Below are 27698 nucleotides of genomic sequence, written 5' to 3' on the forward strand. Positions count from 1 at the left end.
CCGAATGATATTCTTTTGAATCTAAAGTCATTTTTAAACAAGAGGAATGCGTTCACTGGCGGTGTGAAACATCCAACCCAGGAAGAAAACGATTTTCTTTTTTTTTTTGGAGGGGGCACCCGGATAGGAAAACGATTTTCGAGGTAGCCCCTGATAACACTTCCATCCAAAGCAAAGCATCTCCATGGCAACGGGGGATGGGAAACGTGGCTCGCAGCTGCTGTGGGTTGTGATGCTCTCAGGAGGTGCCAAGGTCAGGGGTCAGGCTGTTGGGAGGTATTTGTTATAAGCACCGACTAGCGCTGCTAACCAAATGGCTCACGGCCTTCTCTGATCTGATGTGATGTCCCCTGGTGGAACTCTTTCACCTACTAGGTGCATTCTGAGGATGACATGCTGCTGCTAGAAGCTTCTAGAACCTTCCCTCAGGTGATCATCACAGTGTGGAAGACCTGACATGTTCTTAGGCATCACCAGAGCAAAAAAAGGGACCCCGGGGTGGCCTCTTGTCCTGCTGGAGAGCTACCATTGATCCCTGGTCACCATGACCCCACGGAGCTTCAGTTCCCCAGAGCAACCTCTGTTCTTCCTACCTGAGGGGTCCAGGGCTCTTCCCTGCTGCAGGAGGCGTTCAGCCCTGGCTGCTAAGCAACCACCTGCAGCCCCATCGCCCCCTCAGCTTTCAATAGCACCCTGCACACTGGTGACCTTTCTGGTGCCCCAGGCCCAGTGGGTGTCCAGCAAAATTATCATTCACTCGTCAAGTTCCCAAAGGAATGTTCAGGGGCCTCATTCACCACCACATCCCGCGCTCCCACCCTACAGCGTGCACAAACTGGCTCTGACCCCTACGACAAATTCATGGATGTGTTTACCACACAGCCTCTGTCACTTCCCAGGCAGCATGTGGCATTTCCTCATTCGGCATCGCCTTCCGACTAAGCCGCTATCTGGGGCTATCCCTCACTGGTGCTGCTCCTAAAATATTTCCTGATGCACCCTCTCCACACCCTGTGCACCGGGACCTGCACTGTATTCGGTCTGCTTTGCCCACCCCAAGATGCACTTAAAAATCATTATCATCTTTTTTGTTGTGGTGGTGCTGGGGCTGAACCTAGGGCTCTGTGCACGATAGGTGAGCATTCTGCCACTGGGCCACACCCCCAGGCCATTTAATATCCTTTTACTTATTTAAATTTTTTTTTTTTTAAAATCAGGATGCATCTTACAGTTGCTGTCAGCCAAGATTGAAGCTGAGTTCTTTCAGAGGAAAAGTTGTATTCCCTTCTACATCACTTGGGGACACTACCAAACAGAGGTCACATGCCAATGTCTTCTCGGCCTGAGGTTTTGGGCAGCACTGGACTTGGCTGTAAACCTGCAGAAGTACTGGCCTGCAGTTCAGGTTCGCCAGCAAGAGGCCTTTCCTCCCAACACCAAAGTCAAGACACGTACCTGCTGTCCTTTCTGCAGGGTGGGTCACCGTGCTCTTAATCTGAATGTCCCAGCCTCATGCGGGGTCTCCTATTAGCCCACTTATGAAATTTAATCTTAGTGGCCCAAACAATAAAGCATATATTAAAACCGATGGTGTCTTGAAATTAAATGAAATACGACGTAGGCAGATTCTAAAGGATCATCTCCCCTTTTCTCTTCTTCCCAGGGCGTGTACCAACTTTAAAGGGTGGACTCTCGCCCTGATTGGTGTTCTTTCTAGCCCTGATTGGCCTCAGACTACACATACTTAGACCCAACATATTTGTGCCAAATCACAACTGTTTCCTGCAACCCTCTACTTACTTCTGATTGACTTCTGGTTCCTTCCAGAAGGTTCTGAATTGCTGCCTCTCAACTTTTGCATGTTTGAAATTGTGCACAATATATATATATATATATATATATATATATATATATATATATGCACTTTCTTATTAATTTACTTATTTTAATTAGTTATACATGACAGCAGAATACATTTTGATTCATTGTACACAACTGCAGCACAACTTTTCATTTCTCTGGTTGTACACAATGTAGCGTCACACCATATGTGCAATTATATATATATATATTTCCAGGCAAGCACTCTACCACTGAGCTACAGCCCCAGCCCCTCACCCTCACTCTTGAATGAAAAACAGCACAGTGGAATTCTTGGTGGGCGTGTTTCCCTTCAGTGCTTTGAAGACATTTCTTTCCTGTTTCCAGTTTCAGGTTGCTGATGAGGTGTCTGTAGCCATCAGACTTCTCATTTCTTTACGGATGATCTACCTCTTGGGTTGCCTTGGGGGTTTCTCTTGGGTTTTGAACCTTTGATCCTTCATTATCATGGGTCAGGTTTGAGATCTATTTTCATTTATAATGCCTGATATTTTCAACCCCAGGGCTCATGTTTAATTCTAGAAAATTCCCAGCTATGATCTTTTAAAATACTGCTTCTACACCTCTGTTTTCTACCTCTGGGACTCTGTTGAGAAATGCACCAGCACCCTTATTCTGTGAAGAGCAGCTATTTTCTCTCCTCCTCACCCCGTCAGGCTATTGGCTGGGAGCCTCCTCCAAACCCAAGCCCCCAGACCAGGTGCAGTTCTTAAATGGCTGATCTGGGTCATGAGGATGAGGGTCCTCCAGAATCTGAGGTCAGTGGGCAATGTGGCCTTGGGCCTGGGTGAGGGGATCGGATCCTTCTTCTACCCTAGAAAGTCCAGTGTTACCCAAGCCATAGCCCTGGGGGGTTTTCAGAGCTTTGCCTTCAGAAAGGCCAAGGAGTTCTCTCCAGCCCCTTGCGGGTGAGCAGCGAGCCTGGCCCTGCTCCTTCCACCAGCGACTGCAGCCCTTTATAAGCAAGAGAGGCCTAGTGGCTCTGCATAGTCCCTGCCCTGCATCCCGGTGGCCTGGGCTGCAACTCCCCTGTTGCTGCTGCATGTCTTCTACTTCCAGCTACACACATGCCGATCTTACGTTTGAGGGTGGCTGATTTGAAAGATTTAAAAAATTTAAAAAGGAAATCTGACCCACCATGGCATGTCTGGGGAGGGGCGTGTACCAGCTCTAAAGTGTGGACCCATGTTCTTTCCTGACTGGGAGCTCCCATTATTTTTCTAACAATCTAGTCTGATCATGACAGTCCCCTGCCTTAACTTCAAGGTGGCCTTTCTGGTCCAGATAGAGTCAGATCCAAACCCCGTCACACAGCCCCAAAGGCTCAACTCACTTGTGGCTGCTGTTCTCTCCCCCTTGCTTGCTCATGTCCACGGCCACAGTTCCCCCAGTGGGCTGCACCTTCGCCCCCAAGGGCTCCCTCTTGGTGCCCGTTGGTTGTATCTGGGGACAGCAGGGGGTTTCGCTGTCCTGGGCAGTCGTAGTATGAGTGCAGCATAGAGAGGGAATGGCCTGGGATGGTGTGGTGGGAACATGGCTCTGAAAGGGAATCACTTACCAGTAGCCATGACAACAACAAAAACCTCTGCACAGATGTGCACAGGGGCTCCATTCACAGTTGCCAAAGTTGGAAACAACCCAGACACCCATCCGCGGTTGAGTGAATAAACAAAGTGGAATATCATCTGGCCATAAAAGGGAGAGAAGAACTGACGCATGCTGCCACACGGGTGGGATTCAAAAGTACCATGTTCAGGGCTGGGGTGTGGCTCAGCGGTAGAGCACTCGCCTAGCATGAGTGAGGCCCTGGGTTCGATCCTTGGCACCACATAAAAATTAATAAAATAAAGGGATCGTGTCCACCTACAACTGAAAAATAAATATTAAAAAAAATCCCATGTTAAGTGAAAGAAGCCAGACACAAAGGGCCACCCATCGCTGTATGATTCCATTTACGTGAAAGATCCAGAGTGGGCAAATGGGTAGAGGCAGAAAGTAGATGAGTGGATGCCAGGGCCTGGGGAAGGCAGGTGGGGGGACAGCTCAATGGGGAGGGGGCTTCTGTTCAAGGTGATCAAAACGCTGTGGAACTAGGTCATGGTGATGGCAGTACAACATTGTGAAAGACTTAATGCTACTGAAAAATGGTTACAATGGGGCTGGGGCTGTAGCTCAGTGGCACAGCGCTTACCTGGCACATATGAGGCACTGAGTTTGATCCTTAGCACCACATAAAAATAAACAAATAAAATAAAGACATGCTGTCCATCTACAACTACAAAAAAATTAAAAAAAAAAAAAGGTTGCAATGGCAAGACTTAAGCCCTGTGTATCTTACTGCACATATACAAAATCAACCCAATGGCTCAAGATCATTGTGGGGGATCTGAGGAATGTACGTGAACATGAACGATCCAGACACTTGTAGACCCCAGAGCCTATGGAATGACCTCCAGGGGCTGCTCCAATCATCGAGATGCTGAAATAGCTTCAGGATAGATAGGGCATATTTTATTGCAGACACTGGATCCGTGTGAGCGCGGCCAGAGACTGGCGGGGACAGGGTGGGGCTGTGCTGGGTCGTGGAGCCCAGTCTATGCTTACCTTCAGCCACTTCCAGAGGGCCCTGGGATTTGCGCAGCTCCTTCACTGTTTCCAAGAACTCTTTGCCCCCGGCCTTTTCCAGGGCTTTACCTGTAAAGGAGAACAGGGGGAAGCCACGTGGTGTGTTTTCAACATAATCCCAAGGTAGACAGAGTCTCAGGAGGCCTGGGGGAGGGCATCCTTAGACACTAGGAATCTCACTTCCCAGCTGTCATCCTGGTCTGCCCGTGACTGCTGGTCTGGGGGTCTTTGGGCCTCTGGTGTAACAGATTTAGGTTAGCAAGTCTCTCTCTCTCTCTTTTTTTCTCCAGTACTGGTATTGGGGATTGGACCCAGGGATGCACTCTCACTGAGCCACATCTCCAGACTCTTCATTTTTAATTTTGATACAAGGTCTTGCTAAGTTGCTGAGGCTGGCCTGGAACTTGTAATCCTCCCACCTGAGCCTCCCAAGTTGCTGTGATTACTGGCATGTGCCCCCGTGTCCAGCTGGTTAGCAAGCTACTTTAAAGGACCTTTTAAGGGGTGATTTCCAGTCCTGGAGATGACTTATTTCATTGTTTATTTTGGCCAAGATGCCAGTATTCTGTTCTACAGGTTCAGCAGCCACATGGAACTCTGTAGGCTTGCTCTCGTCAGCGGCAAGTTGTAAGTCCTCGGGTCAGAGGACAGACACAGGCCCAGGGCAGCCTAGTATCTTGTTCTTCCAATTGAGGCCTTGATTTGCAATGGAAACAGGCAGAGATTTGAGAGGCTCATCTCTACAGACTTCCTGTGGGGACATCTCCCCAGGCACTGCTGTTAGGGCAAGTTCTGCAATATCTCAGGGTCTGGCCTCTACAGAGGTCGAGAGGAACCCCAAAGTGACAGCAGGACTAGGCTGTCCTGGTCAAGCAGAAATCCCACCTGAGTGCACCAGGGGACCCAGCACCTCTTCCCACGCTCTCATGTCTGAGATGACATGGGTGTTCGGACTAGGGTGACCGCTGTTCTCCACGGGAGACAAGGTGTTTGCCCTCAGACGTTCCCATCTTCTAGTGAATGTGGCGATCTGGCCGTCTGGGGCGAGTCTCAGATCTCTCTTTATTAGTTATCATTATAGACTGATTAGATTCCTAATATGAAAATCCCAAACCCAAATGGCTTCAAAATCCAAAAGTTTTTGAGCATCCACATGACACCACATCAAAAACCACACTTGACCTCACATGCTGGTCGGGTCACTGTCAAAACTCAAGGGCACTGAGAATACTGTATAAAATTACTTTTAGGTTATGTGGTATGAGGTGTATATAAAATCTAAATGAGTTTTGTATTTAAACCTGGGTCGCCTCTACAAGATATCTTGTGTATGTGAAAATATTCCAAAATCTGAAAACATAAAAAAAATCTGAAACCCAGGCTGGGGCGATAGCTCAGTTGGTAGAGTGCTTGCCTTGCACAAGGCCCTGGGTTCCATCCCCAGCACCACAAAACAAACAAACAAACAAATAAAAAACAAAAAAATATCTGAAACACATTTGGTTCCAAACATTTTGGATAAGGACCACTCACCACCACCACCACCACCACCATCCTCATCTGTTCAGAGGCTTCCCTCGGGCCTCAGGGATAGACTTTCTACACTCGAGACACTCAAGTGTCTTTGGAGAGCCACAATACTTTGTGCACACTTTCATTGAGGACAAATGTCTGTTCTAGCAGTCACTGTCCATGGGGGGGGGGGCTTCTTCATGAAGGTGCTGTGTTTCCTTTTCCCTGGACTTGAGTATACTGACTTGCGCCTTGGCTCTCAGCTGCTCTGGGACCTGTGTGACAGTAGGTTTCAGAAACAGACAGTTGAGGCTGGGCCGCAGCAGCCACAGCAGCAGCGATTTTGTCGGCTGTTGGTTGAATGGCTTACTGCTGTAAGTTACACCAGGAGCTGTGGATCCTTTTTTGTACTCGGGAACTGTTGAACCCTGGGGCATTAAACCACTGAGACACATCCCCAGCCCTTTTTTATTTTTTAGGGACAGGGTCTCACTACCTTGGTTATGTCCTTGCTCAGTTGCTGAGGCTGGCTTTGAACTGGCAATCCTCCTGCCTCAGCCTCCCAAGCTGCTCTGATTACAGACGTGCGCCATGGCACCCAGCCAGGAGCTGTGGCTCTACATACAAGTCCTGGTAGTTTTGTGTAGTTGCTGGGGGTGGTGGTGGGTGCAGGCGGAGTAGGTGCCGTGTGTGCCGTGGGGAAGGCTCCGCGAGCAGCAGCTGTTGTAGGACTGGGCCGGGCCACGGCAGCCGTGGTGGCTGCGGGTTCCTGGGCAGCACTAACTGTGAGCGCTACTGGGGCCCAATGGACAGTGGAGCTAGCAACCATGGTTGAACGAGATCAGGCTACACCTGAACTAGCTCCTGGCTACACTTAGCCACAGCTGTGCCTGCTGTGGGTGAGTCCTAAGTAGTTGCTGGTCACTCTCTTGGCATCTTCCTCTAGCCAGCAGGGCACTTGTGTGAAACCACGGTGCATACGGGAACCTCGGGATCCGGCTGCGGCTGCTGAACTCGGATCTCACCTGCTGCCTCCCTCCTCTGCTTTGCTCCTCAGCCAGGTACTTGGGTTTCTACTCTTTTTTTTTTTTTTTGGTACTGGGAATTGAACCCAGGGAACCTTTACTCCTGGGTTACATCCTCAGTCCTTTTTGTTTTTTTTTTATTTTGAGACAGGGTCTTACTAAGTTGCTTAGGGCCTCACTAAATTGCTGAGGCTGGCCTGGAACTTGCAGTCCTCCTGCCTCAGCCTCCTGAGTCCCTGGGACTGTAGGCATTTGCCACCCCACCCTGCTGATAGTTGGGTTTCAATGATACGACTAGGAAATGGTGGTTGCAGGCTATGCCAACCACCTCTGAGTCTTCTTTCTGGCTCCCAGACTCTCGGTCAGTATTGATCTGCTGGGTCCAGAACCCCGAGGAAGCCTGGGAGCCAAGGTGGTGGCTAATTCGTACAGAGAAGCAGAGAAATTGAAGCTGCTGTCCCTGCCTTCAAGCCGGGGACCTAGTGGAGATGTGCAGAAGGCAAGGAGAGTGCATCGTGTCCACTAAACACGGAAGAACAAAGCAGCTGGAGAAGCAGAGAGGCAGCTTCACTCTGGGAAAGCATTCCCATGAAGAAATGAAGGAACGCTGGAATTAGAGGATCCACACTTAGCAACCGCGGGCAAATGGACAACCCAGAAAGGGGCCTCCACGGCTGCTAAGGCCATGCAAAAAGAGACAACGAGCTCCCGGTTCCAAAAAGAAGACTTCCGAGGAGTCTTACTCAAGGTATTATTTATGGCTCTGGGACTCGAACTCAAGGCCTCCTGCACTTCACCACTGAGCTTCGTCCCCGGTCCCAAATTTCTTGAACCTGAATCTCATGAAGCTTTTAGCTCTAACTACCGACTTATGAAAACAAAAACAAAACACCGAAAATACACAGCGAAGAAAAGATGTTTAATGAGGATGCCAACCAGAATTGTGTGATTGTGTGAGACCCTCCAGGACAGACGGCCTGGTTTCCTCAACAAATAAATTGCAAAGAAATAAAAAAAGACAGATAAAGGGGGAACCTGTGAGTTCAAAGACTTATCAACCAATTGTAGTCTGTGGACTCATTTGGGTCCTAAGTCAATTTTAAAAAATAATATTCATGACATAATTGGAATCTCAACATTCATTATCGTTGATATGAAGCTAATGTTTTTAGCTGTAATAATGGTACTATGCTTATGTTATTAAAAATTAGCCCTTATCTTTTTTTTTGGTACTGGGGATTGAAGCCAGGGGTGCTTAACCACTGAGACACATCCCCAGCCCTTTTTTATATTTTATTTAGAGACGGGGTCTTACTGAGTTGCTTAGGGCCTCCCTAAATGCTGAGGCTGGCTTTGAACTTGCAATCCTCCTGGCTCAGCCTCCAGAGCTGCTGGGATGATAGGCGTGTGCCACATGCCCAGTACTGGTTATCTTTTAGAGGTTGTTCTGAACTACTCACAGTTAAAATAATATGTTGTCTGGAAATATGTGGAGGGGTTAAAAGCTGAAACATGCTTGATCACACTTGTAGCTGATTATTGCACTACACTTTCCTGTTTATGTGTATTCTTAAACATTTTTGTAATAACTCATTTTATTTTGCATGCAGAGGGAATTGGGGATCAAACTTGGGACCTTAAACACACACTCTACCATTGAACTACACCTGCAGCCTCTAACATAATATTTTAAAAGAATAAAGCATGGTGCTGGGCATGGTGATGCATGCCTATAATCTCAGCAACTCAGGAGGCTGAGGCAGGAAGACTGTAAGATCGAGGTCAGCCTCAGTTACTTAGTGAGACCCTGTCTCAATATAGACCTAAAAATTGGGTTAGAGCTCCCCTGGGTTCAATTCCTAGTGCAGTTAAAAAAAAAAAAGGTCTTAGCTGCATGGGATGCTTGATTTGGGTCCGTAGTGGAGAACTGAGTGCTGATGGGTGGGCCTGCTGGTAACACAGCAGCAAATATAAAGACTCAATTTTCAAATGCCAGTGAGCTCCACTCTTGGCCAAGCCCCAAGTATGCCTCCCTAATTTTCACAGTATGACCGACTGGAGGCAAGTTCTCTTGTTATTCTCAATTGCAGATGAGGAAACTGAGGGTTAGCCAAGTTAAGAAAACTGCCTAAGGTCACAGAGCTAGGAGGCCTTGTTTGCTTGCTTGCTTATTTATTTATTTATTGGTGCTGGAGATTGGTAAAGTGCTCGCGGCCTTACAGAGCACCGAAGTTTTTCTAGCACTCTCTTTCCTTTTTACCAAGAGCATTCTCAATATTTACACTTGAAAAGTGCAAGAGGTTTTGTCCAAAACATGTAGAATATTTCCAATCTGGAGACTACTCAGATGCCATCGATGGCAGAATGGATCGATAAATTGGGGTCTTCCACACAGAAAATGAACAGACACAGCTACGCTCAGCAGCACAGCTGGATTCCACAAACGCTCTGCCAATTATAGGAGCCAGACTCGGGCTCACTTTTATTTAAGTGAATAGTTTTATTCACTTAAATAAAATTCAAGAGATGAAGCCCCTCCATGTGTGAGAAGACAGGACAGTGGTTGCCCCTGGAGAAGATGATGGCTGGGAGGGGCCTGGGGAGACGCTGGGTGCTATAGGGTCTGCTTCCTGACCTAGGTGCTGGTTGCTTGGTGGTATTTGCTTTGAGAAAAATTCATCCAGTTGTACAGTAATGATCTGTCTCTAGGCTACACTTCAATATAAATTTCTCGAAATACGTGGCTGAGTTACTCTGTAGTGATGCTCTTCCATTACGTACAAAGACAGAGCTTGACAGGGGACCCCGAGGACAAGGGCTGACTTCATAAGGACTTGCGTGAACAGGTGCCACCCCATGGCACCTCTCCTGAAGTCTCAGGACCTTACCTATATCTTCCTTGAGGTCAATTTCGGCTGTGGTTGGGTGGACAATGCCCTCCACTCTCATGGAGCCAATATGGCTGATGTCACTCTGGGTCAGGGACAGCTGAGTTAGGAAGAAAAGATGGAAAATATGGGAAAGATCAAATCCCATGGAAAATCTCCCACTCACTCTCAATAATTCACACTGAACATCGACACAAGGACTGCACGTGGAGCAAGCGTTTCCCAGGTTTCTTTTTCGCTGATGGTGCTGGGGATTGCACCCAAGGCCTTGTGCGAGCTAGGCAAGCGCTCTACCCCTGAGCTGCACCCCTGGCCTTTTGCATTTTATTTTGAGACAGGACCTTGCTAAGTAGCCCAAGCTAGCCTTGAACTTGCCGTCCTCTTGCCTCAGTCTCCTGAGTTGCTGGGATTACAGGCGTGTGCCACCATGCCCTTTACATTTATTTTTATTTTGGGGGGATTGAACCCAGGGACACTCTACCACTGAACTCCATTCCCAGCCCTGTTTATTTGACTTTTTATTTTGAGACATGGTGCCACTGCGCCCAGCCGGTGTTTGGGTTTGAAGAGGCTCCTGTGAGCACAGTAGATTTGATCTTCACTTTGAGGCTAGAGAATGCAACAAATCTGCCTTCTCTTTTGGGAACAAGAATGGAACTTCTCATTTCTTTCTTTTATTGTTTATGCCTTTGGCTCCCACCCTTGGTGGCCTTTATTTATTTATTTATTTATTTATTTATTTATTTATTTATTTATTGTACTGGGGATTGAATTCAGGGGCCCTTGACCACTGAGCCACACCCCCAGCCCTATTTTGTATTTTATTTAGAGACAGGGTCTCCCTGAGTTGCTTAGCGCCTCACTTTTGCTGAGGTTGGCTTTGAACTCGCGATCCGCCTGCCTCAGCCTCCAGAGCAGCTGGGAGGACATGCATGTGCCACCACGCCTGGCTCCACCTTGCCTTTTGGGGACCACGTTGGTGGGGAGTTAAGGGCAGTCTCCTTTGTTTCTCTAGGTGAGCAAGAACTTGGCCGTCCCCTAGATAAGAGGGAGAAAGCGAGTCCTCATGTAACCAGGGAGACCCCCTGGAGGGGACATGAATTCCACCTCTTAGCTTCCTGCTCTGCTTCATCAGAGGTGAATTAGGAACCGGCCACATTGACGCTCTTCTTTCAACAAGCTTTCCCAGCTGCTGCGATGGCGGTGCACGCCACTGGCAGGCCGCCGCGAAAGCTCAGAGGCCAGAGATAGGATTAAGCGGCTCTCTCCTCGTGTGTCTTATTTCAGTATCAGTCGACTTGGTAGATAAATTGTCTGCTCAGTAAACTTGATGCTCGTGGGAATGAATTATTTGCATGTCTGACTGGGCGGCTGCTGTGTTGCTAGAGACTGTTCAAATGTATAACCCTGTTTGTTTTCTTTCTGCAGCCAGGGAAGGCAGGCAGACTGAATTACTGGCAAATAATTCATTTCGAACACCGGGGGTATTCAGGAAGCATATATTTCGATTTTCTTTCTCTGATAAAATGACATCAGACCATGAAGACAGGTCTCTCTGAGGCTGCTGGAGGCAGTTAGCTATGGATTTTTTTTGGTGGGTGCAGAACTATCTGGGACCTGGGGGACATCATGTCATCCTCTCTACTGACCAGAGAGCTTCTCTCTGTTACCTTTGGCTGACCAAGGTCGGCATGGACAACCTCAGCGCTAAAATATTTGTGTTCATTCTCACGGTGCAGGGACGGCCATAGTTCGTTAGTTTAAAAATGAATAATTCAAGACTAGAGTGGAAGTCGCATTAAGGAAGCGAGGGACGAAGGCGGCATCATTGCTTGTAAACAGCAGGTTGTAAAAGTGTGATCGTGTTTTACGGCAGCACATTACGATTCTCTTTATTACCTTCTGCCCTAGAACAAGGCTCTTAGAAGACAGGATGGTGAATCCATCCCCTGGCCCATCTTCCGAGGTGGAGTTTGAAGTTCCTTCTTTGTCGCCGTCCTTTGGTTTGGACTGTGGGTAGAAAATCAGAAGGACGGATGAGAACAATTCAGAGAAGTCGGATGTGGCTGCGACAACGGCTGCCGACTTGACGCAAAAGGGGTCACTAGGAGTTACATTCTGCTGTTTTCTTTTTTTGCTGGAATGGAGGACAGAACCCATGGGTGCTGTGCTACTGGGCTACACTCCCAGTTCTTTTGATAAACTTTTAAAAATTTTGAGCCAGGGTCTGGCCTCCCACTCAGGATCCTCCTGCCTCAGCCTCACAAATTGCTGGGATGCACGGGAGCACTGCCACGCCCGCCCGGAAGCTTTTCTTTTGATCAAACCTAGGGCCTGGTGTATGCTAAGCTCAGGCTCCACCACTGAGCTCACCCCGCCCTGTGCTGTTCTGTGATGGAGGAAAGCCAGGGACGTTCTGCGACGTGAGGAAAAGAAAAGGGTCTGCAAAAAAATAAAGCGTATTAAAGGCGTTCACTGGTCCCTGGAGTCCTCATTTGTCTGCATGCGTTCACCTGCCTGCAGGTTTTCCACGCCTGCAGCTTATGATGACAGACATCAGAGCCAAGTGACTGGTCCCCAGCGCCTTGCTCAAACACCCCCTCCCCAGGGTTTCCCTGGGGACAGTGGTAATGGCACCAAGTCCTGCATGATCTCTTACATGAGAGAGGTCTGCAGAGTGAAAAGTCCACCTCTAGAGCAGCCCTGCTGTCCTAGGCTGTCCCTGTGATGGAGCTCCTCTGTCTCTGCTGCTGAGTGCCATTAAGTGCTGGAAATGTGGGCTAGCGCATCCGGTGCTGAATTTTTAATGTGGATTAGTTTGAATTCAAGTTGCAATGGCCGCATGTGACGGGTGGTTACTGCACTGGGCTGCGTGTGAAAATATTGATTACTCCAGGGCTGGGGACTCAGCTTCGAGGTAGAGCGCTTGCCTAACACAGGCAAGGCCCTGTGTTCGATCCCCACTATCGAAAAAGGAGAAATAAAAAAAATAAAAAAAGAAAACATCATTCTATAAGTGGTGTCAGCGAGCTAAGCACTTAGTTAGCAAGCTGCCCATGACATTTGGTATGCAACCTGCCAACCCAGGGAAGTGTCCATGGGAGACCGGGGATTGTTCAGCATGCAGAGTGGGGCTCTGCGGGGAGATGAGAAGCAGGACCCCACGCTGCTGTCTCTCACTTACAGTTTTGGTGAGGCTGTAAAAGGGATCTGAGAACCAACCCCCACTCCACCTTGGAGTTGGAAATCTCTGGCAAACCCCGTTGGATGACATGAACTCTCATCTCAAAGAGTTCTACCTACTCCTTCCTCAAGCACCAAGCTACAGAGTCCTGAGACCTCTGGAGATGCCAATTGCACCCTCATCATCTTGTCCCTACACTTCTTTCTCATTCTGGGCGGTCTTAGTCTATCCAGGCTGCTATAACAAAAGACTCCTGACTGGGTGACTCATAAACAACAACAATGTATTCTTATTGCTCTGGAAGTTCAAGATCAAAGCTCTGGCAGTTTCTGTGTCTGGTGAGGGCCCCTTCCACACAGAGGAGGCCTTCTGGTTGGGCCCTCCCATGGTGGAGAAGAGGACAAGCCCCCTCAGGTCTCTTCTTCTTAGTACCAGGGATTGAACCCAGGGGAGCTCAACCACTGAGCCACATCCCCAGCCCTTTTTTTTTTTTTTTTGTATTTTATTTAGAGACAGGGTCTCGCTGAGTTGCTTAGGGCCTTGCTAAGTTGCTGAGGCTGACTTTTTTTTTTTTTTAAGAGAGAGACAGAGAGAGAGAGAGAGGGAATTTTTAATATTTATTTTTTAGTTATCGGCGGACACAACATCTTTGTATGTGGTGCTGAGGATCGAACCCGGGCCACATGCATGCCAGGCAAGCGCGCTACCGCTTGAGCCACATCCCCAGCCCCTGAGGCTGGCTTTGAGCTATCGATCCTCCTGCCTGAGCCTCCTGAGCTGCTGGGATTATAGGCATGAGCCACCGTGGCCCAGCTCCCACGGGCTCTTCTGATCTCGTGTATGAGGCTGTGTAATTAAGACCCTATCACCTCCCAGAGGCCTCATCTCTGAACCCCATGCCTCGGGGGGTCTGTTTCTGCAGATGAATGTTGGGAGGACACAAACACCTGAACCATCGCAGGGGCAGTGACTGGCCTGTGAAGCGCGCTGGGCTCACCTTTTTGGATGTCCGTGGCTTGGCGGCCTTGGACTTCTTGCCTCCCTTCTTGCCCGACGTGGCCTTCCTGCCTCTTTTCTCTGGGGGTGGAGAGAGGATAGTTTCCGACTTGCCTTTGGTCCCTCGCTTTTTGGCCAGCAGTTCAGGGTGAATTCTGGGCAGGACACCTCCGCTGGCGATGGTGACTCCTTTGAGCAGCTGAGGAGAGAAATGCATGCACTCCTACAGCCAAGGGCTCACTGGTTCTGGATTTAAAACAGTTCTGTTGGCAAAACTAGGCTTAAATCTGGTCTTTGTTTCCCTGAAGAAATGACAGGATACGTATTGAACCGGCTTCCCCTCTTTGACTTGGAGAGCATTTCTCTGCAGGTAGCAAGGCCTCCCGGGATCTCATACAGTAAGCAAAACAAAAGGGTCAGGCTAGCTGAAGCCAGGATGCTGCCCAGGGCTCTGGAATTCCAGAGGACAACAGAGGATGAAGGGCTTCACCTCAGAGGAGCCCAGCTGGACAAGACGAGGTTCAAAGGTCAACACCAAGACCAGACCAATAACAACCGTCCAGTCTGCACACTGTCCAGCATGCGTTCATCAGTCAACGCGTTTAGCCACGTTCCTCCCCACAGAGAGGTTTATTTATTTGCAAATAATTGATATTTCCCTGCTACACTAATATATTCTGCGTATCCCAAACCAGCAGGACATCAAGGACGATCTGAGACCATGGATCATCTCTGATCTGTTAGTTCTCCATCCGGGACAAGAGAGGCATAGGATTTGGGAGTCAGAGTCTAGAAATGTTGAGAGCAAATTGCCTGGGTCACTGTAGACCTGTTAAATCTGATAATGAACACTCCTGGCTATAGTTCATAGGTCTTTTGGAAACTTTTCTAGTAATCCCTTTTTTTTTTATACATTACATCATTTTATTTGTTTATTTATTCATTTCTATGTGGTGCTGCGGATCGAGCCCAGGCAAGCGCTCTGCCACTGAGCCCCAGCCCCAGCCCCTCTAGTAATCCATTTTTATTCCATAGTTTGAAATGATCCGTCTATGACAGCCTGGCAATAGGAAAGGGTTCTCCATCGTAGTTTGAGAAGAATGAGATAGAAAACAAATATAAAAATTCTACCATTTACCCCACCACCTTGTGAACCCTGAGGTGGGGGTTGGGGTGCTCACCGGACTTTGGAGCTAGTTCCAAAATATAAAGGGTCAGTTCCAACATGGAACTAAGGAGTCTCCTGTTCTCAAGAGAATAAATCGTCAGCATGATTTGGGTGAAGAAACTCTGGAGAGGATCCTGGGCTGCCCCTTCCCAGCAATGTGGCGCTCATCTCACTGGGGAAAGTCTGGCAAGATCTGGAGCATATAATGGGATCTATTCTGGGGGCAACTGAATTTTGACAGAGTTAGCAGAATTTCTCCTTCTCTTAACCAGTCTGAGATTTTTTGTTTTTTTTTGTTTTTGTTTTTGCATAGATGGGGTTAGCAACTGTCACAGGGAAGATCCTGGCTGGCCGGCTACCTGGGTCCACCTCCCGGGGCTGTCTGAGCTGCGGACGTACCTGGTTGAGCTCCTCGTCATTGGCCACAGCCAGGAGGATATGTCTCGGCGCTATCCGGGCCTTCTTGTTGTCCCTGGCGGCATTGCCCGCCAATTCTAAGATTTCCGCTGAAATTACAAGGGGGCGTTAGTAGACAATCACAGGGTGGCCTTCAAGCTGGCCGCCTTCATGGCTTTGTGTTTCTTGTGCCTGGGCCTGAGAAATGCAGAAAACTGAAATGAACTCAAGTTATAGGTGGGTAAGATACTTTATCAAGACCTCACATATGATCCTGTAGCAAAGTCTTGTAGTTGTCCCTCAAAATTAATTCTCCCTCTTCTTCCTTAGAACGGCAGCCTCTGATTTCTTTTCTTTTTTTGCTGACCCCCATAACCACAGGAACAAAGACTACATTTCCCATCCTCCCTGTTGATAAACATGATCATGTAACTGAGTTCTGGCCAGTGGGAAGCAAGCAGTTATGAGGTATGGGGCTTGTGAGAAGAGGCTATCAACGAAGGAGCTGCACCCTTTTCCCCTTCCTACTCGTGGACTGAGGATGTAATGGCTGGAATTTGGGCAACCATCTTTGACCAAGAAGAAGTTGCAGATAATAGAGCAACAAGACAGAAGGAAACTCAGTCTTCTTACTATTGGGACTAGGAGAGTGGAATAAACTCTCTTCTTTAAGGTTCTGTAAGCAGAAGTGAATCCTGACCAAAACAGAATGCTAACACAGGATCTGGATTGCAGTCTATAGAGAGCAGGGCCGAGTCTGGACAACAGGGACAGAGGTAAAGTCTGCCTTCAGGACCCGGTGGGATCCCTCTAGACTCTCCTTCCCGCTTTGCTCATTCCTCAGATCCCTTCTGTTTTTGAGCAAGTGGGTGGAAGAACAGGCTTTCCCTGTGGGATGAGGAAATGCTTAGCTTAAAAAGGGAATTTCTGGCCAGGTGCGTGGTGCACACCTGTGATCCCAGCAGCTCACGAGGCTGAGGAGGAGGATCGAGAGTTCAAAGCCAGCCTCAGTGTTTAGAGAGGGCCTAAGCAACTCAGAGAGACCCTGTCTCAAAATAAAATACAAAATAGGGCTGGGGATGTGGCTTAATGGGTAAGGCCTCTGAGTTCAATCCCCAGTACCCCCTCCCCCGACCAAAGAAAAAAAAAAGAATTCCTAAAGATGAGAGCCAAGAGTCCTGGGTAGAAAGGCATCTCCCAGGATTTAAGCATAGCAATTGGTAAATGTGAAAATGTTAATTAAGAATATTGATAAGGTCTGGGGTTGAGGTTCAGTGGTAGAGCACTTGCCTAGCATGTGTGAGGCCCTGGGATTGATTCTCAGCACCACATATAAATAAATAAATGAATAAATAAATAAAAGGTCCATGGACAACTAAAAAAATTTTTAAAATGCCAATAAAAAGTAATTGTCCCAACATTCTTTTACACGCTATCACAATTTAGTGGTCAAACGTGAGAATTGATAGCGTTTATACCATCTGGATGCTTCTCTCCTTCCTCCTCTGTTTTGTTATTTTTCTTTCTTCCTTAATTTTAAAAGGATTTTGTGCTGAATTAAATTTGTCATAAAAAGTATGAAGGAGTCTGGGGCTATAGCTCAGTGGTACAGCACTTGCCTAGCACGTGTGAGGCCCTTGGTTCGATCCTCAGCACCACATAAAAATAAATAAAATAAAGGTATCGTGTCCATCTAAAACTAAATTTTTTTTTAAAAAAAAAAAAGTATGAAGGAGGCTTTAAAGAAAAATTCTTCCCCTTGGAAAAGAAGCAGTGTGCCCACATGCTGTCTCACTGATAACGGGGGCGAGCAAGTGTGTGTCTGTGCACTTGCGTGAATGTGTTGTGTGTCGCACGTGTGTCTGCTGGGGAATCTGCTGGTACAGTGGCATAAATACTAAGCCCTAAAATTAATAGGCGATTCTGTGTGAGTCTTCACAATCAACCTAATTTCAAATAAAATAGCACACGAAATTGCCATCATTTAAAAATCTGTGACAATAATAAAAACTTGGCATAAGTATGCCATGTTAACTAAGCAAATGTGATTAACAAAAATTAGAATAAAATAAACATTAGAGTTAAATATTTATGTGGCATTTCCATAATGAAAAGTGCTAAATCGCTGCAAATTCATTCTCCCATCTTTCCCAGATTAGTAAGCAATGTATACTGTGTTGACCGACAATTCATTTATACAGTGACCATGTTTTCTAAATAGAAGAAGTATGAGCATGCTCGTTAGGACAATGGGACAGATCATTGAAATGAATGCTGTATTAGATCGTCTGATTTGCTACATTTGTTCCTCTCTCCTTTTCTTCCTCTTAAAAATGACACACATCATCTCAGTGGCTTGGGAGCCTGAGGCAGGAGGATGGTGAGTTCAAAGCCAGCCTCAGCCACAGTGAGGCGCTAAGCGACTCAGTGAGACGCTGTCTCTAGATAAAATACAAAATAGGGCTGGGGATGTGGCTCAGTGGTTAAGTGCCCTTGAATTCAATTCCCAGGACCTAAATAAATAAATAAATAAAGATACACATCAAGAAATGTGGCCATAGAGCCTGCAGGAGTTGGCTTGCAGACTCTAGGGTCCCAGGTCCATGAAGCGGGGTTTGTAGCACCTGCTCTCTTGGGGACTGTCACTTCCAGGTGCACACTCTGGAGGAAGGAGCTCAGCTCACCCCCTTTTTCTAAACCCCCTTTTCTAGAGGGGATCCAGGAGCCTCTCGATTTGAAGCTTCTGAGCGATTGAACTGGACTTAGCATCTCGGACCATGGGCTCCTGTTCCCTGCATTTATAGAGAGAGGATGAGCGTCCTCCCCAGATTCATCAAACAGACTGTCCCTGAGCGGAGGGCTAATGGGAAGCCCCACAGGCTTGGAGCCTTCAGGAAGCCCCCGAGGAAGATCAGGTGGCTTTCAGCTTTTCAGACAGATGCACGGACATCAGATCTATAGACAGAGAATCTGCTGGAATCAAAGAAGCGCAGGAAGAGGGGAGAGGCAGCGACTGAGCACACAGCAACGAGGGACGCGCTGGCAGAGCTCAGCGAAGTGCAGCCAGACTCTTGAACCAGCCCTTCTGAAATAACCTGTGGAAAGGAAAACCTGATTGTGTGCTCTAGTGAAAAACCAGAGGCGGGACTTCTTTAAACTCTTCTTAATAATACAGAGTAGAAAATCTAGATCAACCTGTGCTGACCTTTTCGGATATTCCATTCAGGGCATCTTTGGGACAGGGATGTCACCATTTAAATGACATCGATCATCCTTCAAGTTTCAAATGTTATTATGACGTTGTTGTTATGTGGGTTAATAAAGTTTGCTACATTCTTTTTTTTTTGGGGGGGGGGAATTTTTAATATTTATTTTATTTAGTTCTCGGCGGACACAACATCTTTGTTGGTATGTGGTGCTGAGGATCGAACCCGGGCCGCGCGCATGCTAGACGGGCACGCTACCGCTTGAGCCACATCCCCAGCCCATGTTTGCTACATTCTTGAGTTACTTTATGGACCCTGGGGGCAAAAGAATCTTTACATTGGTAATCTGCAGGGAACTGATTTATACACATTTGTTGTTGTTGTTGTTTTGGATGGAACCCAGGGCCTTGTGCACGCAAGGCAGGCACTCTACTAACTGAGCTACATCTCCAGCCTGGATTTATACATATTTGTTTTGCTGAACAATTTGTGGGAAGTCTGTTATTCTGCTAAGTGGTTGAAACATCCACATGGGCCTGGAGAGCTCTGGAGCAGTCCCCTCACTTGGGGTCCAGCTGTAATGACCACGTGGAATACGGCCGAGGGTCTGAGAGTACAGGGAACGGTTTCTTTAGCTAAAAAGTGTTGTGAAGCGCGTGCACATTATTTTAGGAGAGTCCATGCCCTTTCATCTTGCACACAAGCCTGGATTTCTCCAGCCCAGAGAAGACGGGAACTACCACATTAAATGGAGGGCTGGGACAGGGGACACTGAGTGGCCATCCCTTCAAGGCCCTGTTTCCTCTCCGGATCCCTTTGTCTTTGTGTTTTCTTGTCCCCAAAGTAGGGGTGGCCCAGGGCTCTGTCCGTGCCTCCTGCTCTGCTTGGCCTCTGCAGTCTTCTGGGAAATCCCATCCCGTCCATGGCCCAGCCTCCACCCTGCCCATGTGCTACCTGGACTGCCTCCCCAAGGGGTCCAGCGGCCAGCCAAGTCACCACATCCCAGAATCAAAATCATATCATCCCCTGACCCCCTCTCCTCTCTCGGGACTGCAGCTCTGTCCACATATGGCTCCCCAGAGACCTGCCGGTCATTCCTGCCCTTCCTGTTCCCCTTTCCCCTTCTCCCTGTCACCACATGGGCTCCCACGGGCATCACCAATCCCTCACATGCCATCCTCCTCTTGTCCCATCACCTGAAGCCACTCTTCTCTTCCAGCCCAGGTAATTGTAACGGCATCTAAACGGCTTCCTCACCCCTTGTCTGTCCTCCTACAGATCCATGCTGGGGAGGCCACTGCTGGCCCATAGGTGCATTTGTGCAAAGAAAAAGACGCCCCTTCCTCAAGACAGGTCACGGCCATGTGCTGGACGTCTCTATAACCAATGTCCAGTTCTTTGCACTCTGATGGCAAGGATACTTTTTGTTTTTTTGGGTATGGGGGATTGAACTCGGGGCACTCCCCTCGACCACTGAGCCCTCTCCCCAGCCCTATTTTCTATTTTATTTAGAGCCAGGGTCTCACTGAGTTGATCAGTGCCTCGCTTTTGCTGAGGCTGGATTTGAACTCACGATCCTCCTGCCTCAGCCTCCCAAGCTGCTGCACTTGTGTTTTGAAAAGAGTGCTTTGTCAGCCAGGGTCATGTTTTGATTATGCAGGTCACACACTGCACAAGGACACGCCTTTGGGGAGTATCCTTCCTGGGCTGGGTGCGGTGGTGCCTGCCTGGAATCCCTGTCTCTAAATAAAATACAAAATAGGGCTGGGGATGTGGCCCAGTGGTCCCGTGCCTCTGAGTTCAATCCCTGGTACCAAACAAAACACAAGTGCAATAAATGAATTTTTTTCGAGAAGAAAATGCTTGGTATTAAGTGGAGAGACCTAATTATCTAGGGATGGTGTGTCAATGACGAGTGAACAAGAGTGCCCTGGAATTCATCCCTGTTTTAAGACTTGTCTGCCCTATAAAAATATATCACTGAACACTTTATCACCATAAAATAGTTATAAATAATTCATTCTCCCCGTCTTGCATTCAGAATATGTATATGGTTGGTAAATATATATACATTATGTATGGTTGATCAATATATATTATATATATATGCATGTGTGTGTGTGTGTATAAATACAAAATGCTTTTCCCAGAATTTAGGCTTGGTTTTCAGTGCATTTCCCCAACTTTCATTGGAGACGTGGACTGGGACGATATTGTCCTTGGTTTGGCTTTCCCACCAGCTCCCTGTCGGCTACACCCCTGCCTCTCTCCGTCCTGCAGGGTCTGGGACTTGTTGGTGCTGGGGCTAACGTTTTGGAAGCCCGGGAAGACCCAAGCTGCCTCGTCTCTCATAAGGTGTTTGGTTTTACATAAAATTTCCTGTTTTAATTATTTTAAGCCTACGACCTGGTGGTGTCCGGTGTATTCATAAAGTTGTGGAACCATCGCCGCCAATGCCCAAATTTTTGGAGAGTCCCCAGTGGGAATTCTGTCCCCACTCAACAACAACCCTCTGTCCCTCCTCCCTCATGTCCACCTTCCTGTCCTGACCTACTGCAGTTTGGCTCTGACCTTCTGCCCCATCCTGGCCAAGGAGGGTGGCCATGACTTTGGGGTGGCAGTTCCCTTAGGGTCGCGCCTCTCACCCCCTCGCTGGCTCTCCTGGCGTCTCCCACTCCTGCCTTTCCCTCTAGTCCCCTCTGCCACGTCTCCCCCTCTACCTGGGCACTCTGGTGTCCCCTGAGCTGGGTCCTGGGCTCTTGGTGCTGTGCTCTCTCTCTGTGACCTTGCTCACTCCCAGGGCCTGAAGCCTGGCCCTGTGCCCCAGCCCTGAGGTCACTCTGGGGCCTGCGACAGCCTAGGCAGCCTTCCCTGCAGAGGTGCTGACATGTGGCACTCACAGTAACGCGGGGACCAGGGATTCGTAGCTGGTGAATGGCCGAGTCAGAGTCCAGCCTGGCTGGATCTAGTTTCCCGAGCACCCTGCCCTCCTGGGCATCTTACAGACACCCAAACTCCGCAGATCCCCAATGCAGCCCTGCATCCTGCCTGTGCTGTCCCTCTCGACTCCTCCTTGAGCCGCAGGCCACTAGCTGCTAGCCCACAGGGCCACTCCCCGACCTGTGTGTTATGGTTTGGATGCTCCTGTGTTCATGCAGGAGTGTTCAGAGGTGAAGCGACTGGATGGTGAGAGCTGTGGCCTAATCGGTCCATCCTGGTCTGAATGGACCAACCGGGTGGTAACTGAAGGCAGGTGGGGCGAGGCTGGAGGGCGTGGGTCCCAGGGAGTGTATTCTAGAAGGGCTCGTCTTCCCGGTGGCTCCTGTCCCCTCTCTGTGGTCTTCCCCGAGGCCAGGCTCCTCGTCCGGGCCTTCTGCCATGATGTTCTGACTTGCTTGGGCCCAGAGCAATGGGATCGACTGAACCCCTGAAGCAGTGAGCCCAGATGAACCTGTCTCCACTAAGTTGCCAGGTATTCTGGGGACAGCGATGACAAGCCGATTAACAGACAGGGCAGCCTGGCCTACAGGAAGGTAGCCAGTCCACGCCTGACATCATTGACACCCCTCCCACTGGCCTGCCCAGGACTGCCCAGAGCCGACTCTACCCTCCCCTCATCTCCCAGCTCACTTTGCTTCTCACCAGCCCTCCGTGCAGCCCTAGTCCTGGCCACTGTCACTTCTCAGAAGTGACACTAGAACAGTTCCGACTGGTATCCCGGACGCCGGCTTCTTGACAACAGTTCTTCACTCAAAGCCCCCCAAATGCCAGCTCTGGCCTTTAACGTCCCCCGACCTGTAAGTGTAAAAAGTGCACATTCTCACATGGTTCAAGGCCAGCAGAATCTAACCTGGGCCACGGGGCCTCCGTCTCCTCTCTTACCCACACACACCCATTTCCCAGCTCTGTGCTGGACACATGCAGCTTCCTGAAAAGGCCCACATACCCCCTCTGAACTTTGGGGTTTCACCCCGACTCCACCTCTCCCAATTTCCTTCCTCCTACTTCATCCACCCCATTCGAGTTGACCAGCTCATTCCCCACCCTGGCCTCCATCCGTATCCCTTGGGGGAAGTTTTAAAATCCCAATGCCCAGAACACACCTCGGAGTCTCTGGGGGTGGGACTAGGTGCCACGATTTAACATTGATGGACTTGAGTAGAGCCAGGGTTGGTGTTAGCGTTTGGAGGTGAGGTGTCCCCCAAAAGCTCACAGGTGAGACGATGCAAGAAGGTTCAGAGGAGAAATGATTGGGTTGGTAGAGCCTTAACCCAATCAGTGAATTAATCCCCTGATAGGGATGAACTGAGTGGTAACTGAAGTGGGGGTGTGTGTCTGGAGGAGGTGGGAATTGGGGGTGTGGCTTTGGGGTATATAATTGTACCTGGCAAACAGAGACCTCTCTCTCTGCTTCTGACCATCATGTGAGCTGCTTCCCTCTGCCACACTCTTCCGCCATGATGTTCTGCCTCACCTCAATTCCGGAGGATTGGAGTCTGCTGCTAGGAGCCACTGCAAAGTATTACATTCATATGGAAATTGGGCTCCTACTGTTCACTTAGGCCCATTTGGGGACTCAAGTTACAAGACTCCTGGAGAGTTCCCATTGGTTGGGGAAGGATGGTAGGAGGGTGTTCCGGGGGAAGTGGAGCCCCCCGGGTCCGGTAGGGACACACGTGTGTGGGTGTGTGGACCGGCTTGTTAGGGGGACGCACACGGCCTCTCACAAAATAAAACTTTGTTTCAGTTCCATCTGGCTTGTGTTTTTGTGCTCAGCCGGATTGCAGCATCGCAAGCCGGCGTGCACTGACAGCGACCCGCGAAAGCGCCCAGCAGGAAGGCAGCAGGTGAAAACAGCAGCGGGCAGAAGCGGAGCCAAGGCTCACGCGGGCCCCGCCGTCCAGCCTGCAGCATTTTGGTGGCCCTTGTACGGGGAACGCCCAAAATTTATAGGTGAGTGATATCGCTCGCCCCTAAGGAAAGGCGACAGAATGGGTATTTTTGTTTTGATTTATTCTGCTTTTATTTCAGGCTCTCTAGCCTTACAATTTTTTCAGGCGAATTGGGAAAAATGGTTGGCTCAAGGTTTTAAGTTATTCGGCCCTGAGAAAGAAAAAATTGATATAATCATTTTTCTCCTCTCCGTTTCTGTTTCATTCTGTTTTGGCTTTCTTCTATCCTACCTTATTGGGTTACGTTACCTTTATAGTAGATTAGAATCTAGTAAAAAACAAACCGAAAGACTGTTAAGTAAATTGTTAGAGGTCCAGGCTATGGCAGAAAACTTATTAGGTCAAGCAAAACAAAAGGTCCCTCAAGCTAGTCAGACAGAAGAAAAATTGAAGAAGGCAAGCTTAGGGAAAAAACGACCCTCAGATAGGGAGGCTAGTACTAACTCCGTTCCATCACCAGAGGGCGTAATTCAACCAACAGCTTCACCTGTAGCTGAGCAGCCCTCAGTTTCCATAGGTGATGAACAGAATCCTGAGGCAGGACCCCAAAAGTTAGCATGCCCTGTAGTTGAGCGGGGAGAAGAAAGGGAACGAGTTTACCGTGCCTTAGATTTCAAAATAGTAAAGCAATTAAAGGAAGCTGTACAAACCTACGGGCCTGCGGCTCCCTTTACTGTCAGAATGGTCGAATCTATTACCAGCTGGGACTTAACACCAGAAGATTGGGCTAGCGTGTGTCACTCTGTGCTAAATGGAGGACAATATTTATTATGGAAAATTGCCAATGAGGAATTTTGCAGGGAGACAGCTAGGCGAAATGCAGCAGCAGGTTATCCTGAAAGAGATTCTCAAATGCTATTGGGGAAAGGACCTTATGAGGGTCAGAGGCAACAGATTAGATATGATCCTGGCGTATACGCTCAGATCACTATGAATGCAATTAAGGCATGGAAAACTTTGAAGGGACAAGGGGATTTACAAGGTCAACTATCTAAGATAACACAAGGAGTTAATGAGCCCTACGCTGACTTTGTAGCTAGACTTATTGAAACAGCCTCTAAGACATTTGAAAATACAGAACAGGCAATGCCATTTATAAAACAACTGGCTTATGACCAAGCAAATCGTTGCTGCAAAGAGGTCATTAGACCGTGGAAACATGGAGATTTAAACACATATATTAAATTATGTAGCGACATTGATGAACAAGGACAAGTCATGGCAGCTGAAGTAAAACAGGCTTTAGATACCAAACCAAAAACATGCTATAATTGCAATCAGAAAGGACATTTTAAAAGAAATTGCCCCATAGGAGGAGGGTTTAACAAAGCTAGGTATCAAAGGAGTAGAATCCCGGGTATTTGCCCACGATGCCATAGAGGGAGACATTGGGCTAATGAATGCCGTTCTCAAACCACCATAGAGGGTATTCCGTTATCAAAAAATGGACAAAGACCAAGTGTCTACCCACAATATCGTGGAGAAAGGTATCAGGCCCCGTTGTCAAAAAACGAATTGGAGGGCCCAATGCCCCGGGGCCCAAAGCCACAAATATACGGGGCAATGGAGGAACCCAGCAGCACCATCAAGGTAGTGCCCAGGACGCACTATCCATCAGATCCCTCATCAGACAAACTAGAGGGAGCGCAGGGTTGGACATCTGTGCCTCTGCCAGAGCAGTATTAACTCCAGAGATGGGAGTTCAAATCATTCCCACAGGAATAAAAGGACCTCTTCCCCAAGGAACAGTAGGCTTATTATTAGGACGCAGTTCTTCTACACTAAAAGGACTTATGATAAGTCCTGGGGTAATTGATCCCGATTATGAGGGTGAAATAAAAATTATAGCCAGTTCTCCAAGAGGTATATCCGTAATTTCATCAGGAGATAGAATAGCACAGTTATTAATAATACCCAGCCTACATGATGAATTTTCCAGTTGTAATGTAGAAAGAGGTTCCAAGGGATTAGGCTCCACAGGTGTAGATTGGGCTATGCTTTCTTTAAATTTAGATTCTCGCCCAATGCTAAAATTAAATATTCAAGGACATGATTTTAATGGGCTGCTGGACACAGGTGCTGACCTCAGCATCATATCTCGTCAGGAATGGCCAAAGCACTGGCCATTGCAACAAGCCACTCAAACGCTTCGAGGCCTAGGAGTGGCAACTAACCCCCATAGAAGTGCTATGGTATTAGATTGGAGGGATCCTGAAGGATGTGAAGGAACTATACAGCCTTATGTATTGGACCATCTTCCCATAAATTTATGGGGACGGGATGTCCTAGATCAATTAGGATTGACATTAACAAATAACGTCAATTCTAACGCGCCCACTAGTAGGGCTAAACAAGGCTTTAGAAAAGAAAAAGGATTAAGGAAACAAGATCAAGATATGATAGCACCAATTCAAATAGATCAAGAAATAAATAAACATGGATTGGGTTTTCAAAAAGGGCCACTGAGACAATCAAAATTACATGGAAATCAGAAAGACCAGTGTGGGTTCCTCAGTGGCCCCTGACTAAAGAAAAGATACAAGTAGCCCACGATCTGGTCAAACAACAATTAGCGGAAGGACATTTACAACCTTCCGTATCTCCCCATAATACTCCCATTTTTGTCATTAAAAAGAAATCTGGTAAATGGAGATTATTACAAGATTTAAGAGCCATTAATAATGAGATGGTTATTATGGGACCTGCTCAATCAGGGATTCCCCAATTGTCTGCTTTACCAAAAACCTGGCATGTGTTAACTATAGATATTAAGGATTGTTTCTTTTCAATTCCAATTCATCCCGAGGATAGTCCACATTTTGCATTTACTATCCCTGCACTAAATCATGAAGGTCCTGATCAGAGATATGAGTGGAAAGTTTTACCCCAGGGGATGGCGAACAGCCCGACTATGTGTCAAATTTATGTTAATAAAGCAATCCAGCCACTTAGAAATCAAAATCCTGAACTACAAATATTTCACTATATGGATGATGTGTTATTAGCACATAAAGATAAGAACACATTGCTAGAATGTTATGCCACACTTACAAACTTACTAAAAAATTATAATCTAGACATAGCAATAGATAAAGTACAATTAAATTTTCCAATTAATTATTTAGGAGTTTTATTATCCTCAACCATGGTCCGTCCACCAAAAATTCAAATACGAGTAGATCAACTCAAATCACTTAATGACTTTCAAAAATTATTGGGAGACATAAACTGGATAAGGCCTTACCTAGGCATACCAACAGGAGAATTAGGACCCTTATTTGATATCCTAAAAGGTCCATCAGATCCAAATTCACCCCGCATGTTAACGCCTGAAGCAAGAAAGGCATTAAAAATCATTGAAACATATATGGAAAATATGCATTTGGATAGAATTGATATAAGTTTGCCTTTATTATTTATTGTACTACCAACAAAAAATATTCCTACAGGAGTATTTTGGCAAGAAGGTCCATTATTGTGGATACATTTATCGTATTCCCCTAATACTATTCTTACTAGATATCCTGAGGCTGTAGGACAATTAATACTCAAAGGGATAAAAGCAGCGAAGGGAGTGTTTGGGATTTCTCCCAATAAAATTATTACTCCATATACTATGGATCAAATTGATGAGTTAGCTAATGAGTTAAATACTTGGGCAATAATCATGTGTAAATCTAGTGTCTCATTTGATAATCACTTGCCATCTAATCCCTTGTTGTCCTTTTGGTCTAAGCATCCTGTAGTTTTTCCTAAAATGACAAAAAAAAACCCTATCATGAATGCTCCAAATATATTCACTGATGGGTCAAACAATGGTACAGCAGCGGTAGTTACCCCTGATCAAACTTTTACATTTTTAGTA

General features: G+C 47.5%; 1 protein-coding gene across 2 annotated transcripts in view; it reads right to left on the reverse strand.

Moving 5' to 3' along the window:
- Macroh2a2 (macroH2A.2 histone) overlaps positions 1-27698 on the reverse strand; it is a 60316-nt gene that overhangs the window by 5167 nt on the left and 27451 nt on the right. For both annotated transcript variants that reach the window (XM_078041011.1, XM_078041005.1), the window contains exons 3-7: positions 15679-15785; positions 14113-14310; positions 11831-11941; positions 9932-10031; positions 4486-4575 (exon numbers count right to left, since the gene is read on the reverse strand). In XM_078041011.1, coding sequence (XP_077897137.1) covers positions 4486-4575; positions 9932-10031; positions 11831-11941; positions 14113-14310; positions 15679-15785 — 606 coding nt within the window. The remainder of the gene's footprint in view (positions 1-4485; positions 4576-9931; positions 10032-11830; positions 11942-14112; positions 14311-15678; positions 15786-27698) is intronic.

Source organism: Ictidomys tridecemlineatus, chromosome 1, assembly GCF_052094955.1.
Source record: "Ictidomys tridecemlineatus isolate mIctTri1 chromosome 1, mIctTri1.hap1, whole genome shotgun sequence".
Taxonomy (NCBI): Eukaryota; Metazoa; Chordata; class Mammalia; order Rodentia; family Sciuridae; genus Ictidomys; species Ictidomys tridecemlineatus.